The sequence below is a fragment of the Spea bombifrons genome, chromosome 13, assembly GCF_027358695.1.
Source record: "Spea bombifrons isolate aSpeBom1 chromosome 13, aSpeBom1.2.pri, whole genome shotgun sequence".
Classification (NCBI taxonomy): Eukaryota; Metazoa; Chordata; class Amphibia; order Anura; family Pelobatidae; genus Spea; species Spea bombifrons.
In genome coordinates this window covers 13,623,366-13,633,482 of record NC_071099.1, presented here as the reverse complement: position 1 = coordinate 13,633,482, position 10,117 = coordinate 13,623,366, and the positions used below count along the sequence as shown (strand labels likewise).

The 10,117-nt window shown below is 39.1% G+C and overlaps 1 protein-coding gene across 1 annotated transcript; it reads right to left on the bottom strand.

Annotated features, from left to right (window-relative positions):
• Positions 1 to 5,325: 5,325 nt before the first annotated feature.
• OCSTAMP (osteoclast stimulatory transmembrane protein) lies at positions 5,326 to 8,885 on the bottom strand. Its single transcript, XM_053452752.1, has 3 exons — positions 8,836 to 8,885; positions 6,754 to 7,804; positions 5,326 to 5,619 (listed from the first exon to the last, which is right to left on the bottom strand). Exons 1-3 carry the CDS (start codon positions 8,883 to 8,885, stop codon positions 5,326 to 5,328), a joined length of 1,395 nt encoding a protein of 464 aa, XP_053308727.1.
• Positions 8,886 to 10,117: the final 1,232 nt, after the last annotated feature.

Here is a 10,117-nt window from a genome sequence, read left to right as displayed (position 1 = left end):
GGAGACCCCCTGCTGTACAGAATAGTCCGATCGAACGGTTTTTGGCAGCCTTATCAATAGCAGCTCTATTAAAACTCTGCAAGTTATTTTTTTTTACATGGCCGCACCATTTGAATGGCATTTACTATCTTCACTTTTATTCAATTAAAGCCACTAACACAGACATCCCGCAAACAACAGACCCGTCAGTCCTTTCTTAATTTGTTTAAGAAACCCCAGCACACGCTGCTAATTGACATTGCTTTGATCCGGCAGTCAATTGCTTTCAGTTAAATTAACGTAATAAGTGACATGGCGTCTGATTCTGCAGATTTCTTGCTGTTATTCCCACCTGGGGTTAAGTTAAAATGTACCGTTAACCCCGTAAGGTTAGCACATTAATAAGAGATCTTGGAGACCGGGAATTAATTGGTTAATTTGTTTGTGTCTCATAGATGATGAATTAAAGAGGTTCTGTCACTCTTTGGTCCAAATGGGTCTGCATACTAACTTAACCTATGTAATGGTATTTAATGGCAAACAGCATGGGGGGGGGATTGCTTTCCTGCCTCTGATTGGCTGCTTCAAACAGCCAATTAACGGCTTGAATTGTCGGACCATGGCGGACGCAGGGAGCTGCAGATCCGTAGCTGCAGCCCTTCTCTAAAGTAAGCAATTTTTAAAAACGTTTTCAATTATGTATATTGAAGTGTTCAGAAAGTACTTTAATATGCATTATTCTTTGAAATCGCTCCCGGTGACATTAAACTGTCCGACTATTTTTTTTTTTTTGCCTTAACAGTCACACAGTAGTATATTGAAACATCTATAAAAAAGCATAAATGTAAAGAAATGTTCAAAAAATTCAAACCGATAATGTTTCGCAGCATCCAACTTATTCCGCCTTCCTGATTGGCTGCCCATATAACACCTTATAATATATTTATATTTAGTGCTGGAAGCAAGATGTGTCCAAAGTGGGAAAGCAGAAAATGAGATTCACGGCATCTAGAAATCTTCAATTACAAGAATCCTAAAACAGCGCCATATTGGGTGCCCTTTTTATTAATGTCACTTTTTTGGTGAAATCACATTACATTTTTTTTCTCTAATACCCTTGTTCTGTTTATCGTAGATTTGCAATTTTCTGGGTTTTAGATTTAAAAATATATATAATATATATACAGTATTAGTGATGTATTATTTGTTTCATATTTATTTGTTCATAAACAGATAATGAAAGCCTACATGAGGTTGTGTTGAAATACATGATATTTAATCAACACGCTGTGCATTGTTGCTTCAGGCATTTTTTGCACAAGAACAATTTAAAATTAATCAAAACATGTTTCCCAAATCCATCTATTAAATTGAAGCCGAAGGTGTTAGGTTGATGAGAATAATTTGTAGCTGGATGAAATTTTGCCCATATCGGAAAAAAAAGTCATAAAAGTAGTACTTTCTGCCCCGTGGAAACGCCTTCAGAAACGATAATGTTTACATCACGTGACCATAAAGTCCCGTCGTAAGCGGCTTTTCAGAGTACATCCCCCATCCATTCTACCTTTCGTCCACTCTACCCGTGATACGAAGAGTACTGCAAACAACCAATGTTTGTGGAGGGTGCTACTCAGAGCGGAACCCAACATGGGTCCAGGTGGGACCAAGGCAGCTCTTTGACAGAGGTAGTAATTTGGCGCTCCAAGGCATGTTCTTTCTAGATTCATGGAGAAAGAGAAGCATTTATGCATTATTCTGGCTTCTTGGTGCACTTCCACAAAAAGGCAGAACCATGGGGTCAGCCTCTCGCTTTTTCCCCTAAGCAGAGGCGAGGGTATGTCCAGAAGTCCTTTTGCATAAGTGTACGGGGAAGCCATGTTCACAAAGTATCGGACAAAGAAAGAAGACACAAGAAGACATGTTCTGAAGGGTGGCTCCCCAGAATGGATGCCTTACAGTAGAAATCTTCTTCACTGACTGCCCTGTGTGTGGCGTCAGGATGTGGCATTATATTCTGTCTTCTGCAAATGGTGGCAGATGTGCCATACGGAAGCCACATATTACCGAAAAGGAAGCAAAACGCAGCTTCACGGATGGGGCATCTGACTACAGCAGAGGATGGTGCAATCCCGGTTAGTCTGATGTCCAGCTGGGAAAGACGACAGAGAAGACCTGTAAAGAAGGTCACTGCAGCCTGAGGGAGATCAAGAGCACTCATGGGTAAGTCGTCCAACATCTAACACCTACTGATGACCACTAACAGAAAATAATGGTGGGCATCCCCTTTAATGTCTCTTGAAAATACTGTGAAGACAATTTTCCTAAATACTTAGTAGGAAGGGAATCAGGACTTGTTATGCAATTATTGGACGGTAAAACACAGTTAACACGTAATTTGCTGGGCAGAGTGACATTTCTCATAACCATTTTTGACTGTAATTTTATTACTGTATTCCATAAACACGAATGCAGTTTGTCAGCAGAAATTGTCTGGGATAAAATAAAACAAAATATGAATTTATAAATTACAATGCACTTTAATAAAGTGGGCAATTCATCATACGTACATAAAGATGCACATAAAGTCATTAGCAGAAGCATAACGGTGATAATAGTCGGAAAAATATTTTTAATAAATCCTCTCTACTTCATGGAGATGAGTTATAAAAATCCACTATTTGGAAAGATAATGATTGGAACAAAATGTAGATATGAGATGAAAAACCATATTTTGGCTGCAATGTACCCGTGCCTTCTTATTGTTAATTAATCTGCCGATAGATCCCCATTGTATTTTTTGGGAGGGAATACACTCCAAGATGAGACTCATCAGAAACGATAACCTGGCCCTAATACAGAGACTTTTTACAAATGAATTGTGTGCATGAAACAGGGGTTGCAAATTTTCCTCTGCTGCCACCGCATCTATGGTCCTCAACATTGGCCGTTTCTTTGTGCTTCTTCAAAAGAGCTTGGAGGGAACATCTGGAAACCCCTGTCTGCCTTAAAAGTTCTGCCTGGGAGAGACATGCCTGATACGGTATACCTACCCTGTGTGTTGTTGCTGTGCTCAGTGTTGCCGTGGTGTATGACTTTTGACATTAAACGCTCTTCAACAACCACATGTTGTTAGCACGTTTCATTCTTTTCATTTTCACTTTTTCACTGATGCTCGAATATGTCTATTTACGACAAAACCATTTGTGGTATTTTTCTTCTTGGTCTCGGAGAAGGCCGCTCACTTTACCTGTCAGCCATGTTTAAAAACGCCATAACCGTAGTTCATTTTATGTCACGGACCAGCTGCGTGTATTGCATGTATTACAACTGTGTAATTGTTTTTGAGAAATGTGGTTGAAAGGTACGGCTGTATTTTTTGATGAGTATTTTATATGAGCTCGATTCCACTCCTCCTTCTAGGGCCGCGAGATCAGATGCAGCTTCATTGCATGGGGTTATTTACTGTAACTAATTAAAATCCAGAATCTGTAACTAATCCCCATTAAAGCGAAGTGAAGCCAACATCGCTGGTAGCCAATTAACTTGACTTTGGCCAAAGGACCTCAAAGTTCCAAAGTGGAACACGCATATGCTAATGCTTCTAGATCCTTCTAGGTGAATTCCATTTTTATAATTCTTTGACCTCCATATTCCATGGCAACATTACTCTTTGTTTAACAAGACTACTGACATCAACCGTGTCCCGTGTGACAGCACGTTCTATATATTTTCCTTTTCAAATGGCTGAAAGGGGCTTTTAATGTATTCCTTGGTTATCTACGTTATTTATACACGCCGACTGCTTATGAAAGTGTCAAGACTATTGGATTTTGAGCCAGTTTAATTACAAGCTGGACATATACATTTAAAACCATTTAATCTCACTGTATCTACAGAACATTTTATTGACTCATCTAATCGGTCCACAATTGTATTCAATGATTGCATTTTTTTTTTTAATTTAACACTTTATCTTAACCCCCTTTTACATACATGAAGCCTATGTTTGCATATACAATAAGATCGTCTTTGAATTTAATATTTGTTATCTATGCTTTCTTTGTGTCGTATATTCAGGCCCGTTTTGTTTAGATAAGGCTGTGGATTAAAAAATAGTTTTATCTCCATAGTTACAAAGCCATTAAAGGCACACTACAGCGATCATATCCTCTTTAGACAACATGATAGCTGTATGTGACCCCCACTTGCAAAATAATATGGGGTTCTGTATAATATTTACATATGCTTTAGCACCTTTCCTGCCTCCCCCAACTATTTTACTTACAGGATAAGTGTTGGGACAATTATTTCTCCTAGCATGTGATATACTTACTGCCAGACAGCTTATTGGTGTCCATTTTCCTTGGCCTCCAATACAATGTACTGCATGCCAACTAGTGCATGCGTTCTCTGTTAAAAAATAAGTTTCATTTTTCAGCCCTTCTGCTTGGTGGAGCTCACAAATGTGGCCCGGGATGGAACTTTACTTGACTTTTGAGTCTATTCACTAAGAAGTCGAGTGGTCGGTCAAGTTTAAATGACAGACTCGACTTCAGTTGCATTTTCTAAATTCTGTGTTACAGGCGAGGACATGCAAGTTCAATGTGACCTTATTATATATACTGCATTTGTCACGTAAGTTCAAAACAAATCATGGCTTTTAAAGTCACGATGCTAAATCCCACAATTTATTGAGTAAAACAAATGCTTCATTTTCTATTTATACCACGCAAACCATAAATAAATCAAACCTAAGTTCTAATGCTTGTTTGAAAGCAAATGGGACTATAACAGATGTCTTGGTTAATGTAAATCAGAATTTTAATTAAGATGCATTTTCTACTTCTCTCATTTAACGGCTGTGGTAGAACTCTAGAGAATTCTTGTTTAAAAAGGGAAAGAGGACTTTATAGAGATGTTGCCAGATGTGCTGACAGACCAGAATCCATAATGATCATAATAACTTAAGTCGGTGTAAATAATGCATAACGGGGAAGAATCGCTAAACAGTTACAAGATGAGAAGATTATGCCACGCTGGAAACTCCTACCTGATAGGAGAACTGAGCATTGGTAGGTTGGAGAATGTTTTTGGTTAAAAGTACAATTTTGGGGTTTTTATTTTTGTGCTTTATATTAAAGTTAATGTCTATATTCCAGTAGAACCAAGCTTAAGCCGACTAGGCTCAAAATGCGTTGGCACACATGGACCAAAAGGCTTTAAGTTGCCTCGACTTGTACTCCTACAATATGCACAAGCCGGGCCAAACTAGACTGGGATAATGAATGGGATTGGGGAAATCTTTATGAATATGAAGCCCATCTCATTTATGTCCATTCTGATACATCAGAGAACATCATCATCTGTCTTGTGCATTATTTTTTCAAGGAGATGTGAAACTCTTTCCTCCTCTCTTTTCTCGTAAAACGATGCCGAAATTTTCCTGCACAGCCGATGAGCGTACGCTTCCAGAAGTATCATGATGAACATGAGACAGAAGATAAACCCAAAGGTGACTAGAATAGTGACGTTGGGTGGGTTCGGAAGTGATCTACAGTTGCTCGAAACAAAAGTCATCTTCCACGGGTAGTTGTTTTCGTACGGAATATTGGCCCTCACTAAAAATGTCTTCAGGTTAACCTGTGTACAAAAAGACAAGAATATCAGGGTGCCATCGGATCTAACAGCACAAAATAACAGGACAGTAACTTCAAAGCGACTGTTAATAACTACCACTTCTGCTTTAGGTATATGTAATGTAAATAAGGCCAACAATGATCCTTTTTTGGCTCTTTATCCACTTTATACATGGACCCCTTGGTCTACACCAAGCCATCACTTTTGCAGATCCTACACTTCTCCATTCTGTAGACTTCATAAACCCACCTAAACTAAGCACCTTCCATATTTATGTCTCCCATCAAAGTAACTTCTCCTCTGTGTCAGTCCTTCACGACTGGTGTTCCGTTTGCCTAACGTGGACTTTTGATTCTCAAATTGAGAACATCTCATAATATGAAACAATCCATTGATAAATACATTGTGATGGTGGCTTAATGTGCGACACCTTAATTGTCAATATGGGCTTCCATGAGTCAAATGGGTCATCTCACTGACTTCACTATGCGAAACTCCAACCCTCGTGAGCTGATTCTTCAACAAGCTTGTCTAAACTAGTCCTGAATAATGTATAATTAAATCTCTGAGATGACTTTCAAGAAGTCTTTCCACCTTAACTATAGGATCAGTCCTTCTTGTGGAAGGTGCTTAACTGAGTTGACCCACGGTAATGCAAGGTGAAGTCAAGGACCTTAAACATAGAACTGTCCTACAGACTTTACGAACAAACTCAACAGACCACTGACTTACTATTACAAAGCTACCGTAAAACATCTTCCATACTTTGAATGTTAAACAGCATCATGATATATTTAATGGATTTCTTCTCTAAGAAGCAGCCCCTCTATACACCAGTAATCGGATTAAGACAGCCCTCTAATCTGTTTGATTTATTCTACGGTGATCCGGAATATATTTTCAGCTTCATAGAACTGCGTTTTTTTTAAATTTATCTTCAACTTTTAACCAGCTTTTTCACAGAATGACTAATCCACATAAACCAGAGTTCCATCAGTTTCAAAATTAAATAGAACTTTATGTCTATTTTAAATAATAATTCAGATTTAGGTACCTTTTAAATATTTCAATGCCCGTATGCTGCAAATTTAAAGTTATTTTAAGTTATTTTTAATTAAAAAAAAAAAGCTTACTTACTTCATACTTCATTTGAAGCGTAATATGAATGGGCGGCAAGTTATCGACCCACTCCACAACCACCATTCCAAAGTGAAACACAACGTGATCCGCTACAACAATAGGAACCGTCATCAGGATGAACAAGGACATTGTCAAGACATGGACCAGACACGTACAAAGTTCTTCCTTGGATAGCTTGAGTCCTGTGGATTTTATTAGTCTTTTAGAAGACGTCATTAACAAATGGGAAACCTTTTTTTCCACGGCTAATTCTTCCAGCTGTTTTGTGATGTACGAGTTGTCAAACTCAAGGTCGGTTAAGTACCTTTTCAAATACAACGAAGCATTAAATAAGACATAGAAGATAAAACACCCTTCCAGAATCCTGTTGCATGTTAAAGCCGTGTCCTTGAATTGAAATTGGACTATTGCGAAATCCTCCTTTATGTTTTTGGAAGTTTTTAATATTTGGCTTTCGATTAAGGACGTTTCCACGTTCGCAGAGATGGACAATCGTCTAGTGATGGGCGTCAAAGTCATCTTTGCCATCTCATCGGTGACTTTTGTTAGTATGCCGGTGGTGTTTTCGACGATGACTCGGAAGTGATGCGTCGAATTTAAAACACTTTCCAAAGAATGTTGGGAAACGCACTTGATGGTTTGAAAAACGGCTTGGATATTCGTAGCGATGTTGGGAAGGATGTTGAACATTATGACCATAAAGCACGTTGACCAGAGGAGATTTCGACATTGCTTGCTACCGACCATAGGAAGGACGATGGTTAACACGCACCGAATCGGGTGCACTAAGACAAGAACACAAACTGTCAAGAGGACGACAATTGTAGACAATATGGTCATGCTTTGGGGGTTATAATGCAAGCGGTTACAAAGCCATTGGTGTAGGAAGATCCCACCAAATACAGAAAATAAGGCACATGCTACGATTAACATTAGGAGTTGCTTTCTGTCGGCAGGAACGGGTCTGGAATAGGCAAACCAAACTTCTTTGAAGAAACCTTTGGACCTTGGCATTAAAATGGTCCACGTGAAATTCCAGCATGCCTTCCTGGAAAGGAAAAATATTGAGTTATTGGCCAATTGCGATATAAAGTCACTTTCCAAATTGTCTATTTCTCAGTAAAGTAAACATTTATGTAAATATCTGTACTACAAATATATTTTATCTGTATGCCAGGGAGAGCAGTCATCGGGTACTGAAAGAAGCCCCTTTAAGTAGTGGGAGAACCGCCTCTGTCCTTGGATCTTTCCTAATGTCAAACGTTCCAGCCAAGTAAACACTAAAGGAACATCTTAGCTTCTTCTGTGACAAATTTATCTATCTCTATTTTTAAAAGTTCTGTTTTCTCTTTTTATGTTCTCAAGTACATTGAATTGTATTCTCTGGAATGCTAAAGAAAACACGAAAGTCTTCGTTTTAGGTCTTATTTCGATGAATTTCTTAGAAATTGAACACGATATTTCCTCTCAGGTAACCGTAGAGGGTTTCTTATTTTAGCTCAATGTCTTTTTACATCCTTTAGCTTACATTATAGGGATAACTGATAGCTGCTTTTATACAGCAAAAGTACATTAGCGGAAGATGTTCTGGAGTGTGGTCAGCATCTTGCGTGCATTTACATGAGTTAGTGGACCTTCTTAGAAGAGGAAAACATAGTTATGGTTCGAGAGCTCCGTCAAGGACCTCACAGCGTGAAGAGGCTCTCAAAACACGAATGCTCGTCGAATACCTCGTTCTCTCGTCTCCCCAGAAACCTTCCCGTACAATTTTATTTTAGAATTGATAAAATGGAACCGCCAAGTTCTGTCAAATAAATCTCCCTTTTCACTGCAGGATGGACACACTTGTGACTTCTTCTAAAAACCTACTCAAGGTCGCATTGTATACATCACAAGTGTCACTATTTAGAAGGAACAGTCTCTCTTGGAGACTCAAATCGCTCTGTCTCTTTGTCCCGCCAAGAATAGTAGTATAGAATACTTTTATAGCTTTTAATACTTTGGAAGCAATAAAACTCACTTTGATATTTTGTCTTGCAGTGCAGGGGCCATGAGTCTTGGAGAACCTTGCGTTCCCACCGATGTCCATCATCGAACGACACTTTCTCATGGTAAATGGCTCCAAACATTGTTGTGTGACCATATCTTAGTGACAATCACAGAGAGGGAACCCTTATAAGAACGTTTCTTGTGCGGCTTGCTGATGGACACATGTGGAGGTTCTCCTGTACGAGGAGCTTGTGGCGACTGAACTATTTCAGGGGATGGGATGGACAGCCATGTTGACTGGAGTAATTCAGCAACCTATCGAGGTTCTAGGGATTGAAAGTATGGTCCAACACATGTAGCCTCCTCATAACAAAAGGATGGAAGCAGAGATCGCTCCACTCCCATAGCAAACAGTAGAATTCCCAACCCCCAGAATACTAAAGGACAAGTTTAGCCACAAACTCACACCGTATCTGTGTAGTAACACAACTAATCCATGCAGATTAACAACAATGCCAAAATATTCCATGTATTTCCAAATGGATAATGCAAAATAGTTAATGTACCTCTTATCTGAAGACGCTCCTAGTCTCACAAGGTTCCTCATTGTTTGTAAATTTTAACGGCAAACGTTGCGGATCGTAACTTGACCGGAGTTGTCTCCGTGAGTAAGCGTTCTATAAAAGAACAACAATATACATATTTCGAAATACGGAGTTCTATTTTCAGCTACGGAAATGACTATATTTTATGGCATGTTTTATCAATAAAAAGAAGAAGTATTAGTAAAAATAAACTAAACCGTTTCCATCTAGGGAAGAGGCCGCTGAGGTCGTGAAGGCTTTTCAGACCAATAAAAGGTATCACCTGAAGCAGTTGCTTAGTCTGTGTATATGGTAGCACCATCAACGAATGCAACAGGTATTGTTTAACTTTACTCAGAAGGTGGTAGATAAGTGGAACGGCCTCCCAGCAGAAGTGGTAGAGGATAATACAGTGAGGGGATGTAAACATGCATTGGTTAGGGATATGGCTCCTGAATATAAGACAAGACCAACGACTGATTAAGGTCTTTACAAACAGGAAAAATGGGAAGACTGGATGGGCCGAAAGGGTCTGATCTGTCAGCAAATTCTGTTTCTACTTTACAAAGATATACAATTCCACCGCGTGAAATTTTATGATCCAATGTTCTTTCTGCCCCTGCGTGAATGACAGCTGACCAGGCGCATGCTCCCAGGGCAAATTATACCCTGTAGGGTATAATCACATTTAGCTGAATTAGAATGTGAGTGTGTGCTTTTTGTCCAGTTTTAACACCTTAATGACAAAGTGCATTATTTTCAATGGGTTTAGGGACCGCCCATTGTCC

Bases quoted from the DNA above. Each gene is read 5' to 3' on its own strand.
- OCSTAMP (XM_053452752.1), bottom strand. From the start codon at position 8,885: ATGTTTGGAGCCATTTACCATGAGAAAGTGTCGTTCGATGATGGACAT. The intron at 7,805-8,835 runs GTGGGAACGCAA...TTTCCTTTCCAG, and splicing joins TCGTTCGATGATGGACATCG to GAAGGCATGCTGGAATTTCA. The intron at 5,620-6,753 runs GTAAGTAAGCTT...TTTTGTACACAG, and splicing joins CGCTTCAAATGAAGTATGAA to GTTAACCTGAAGACATTTTT.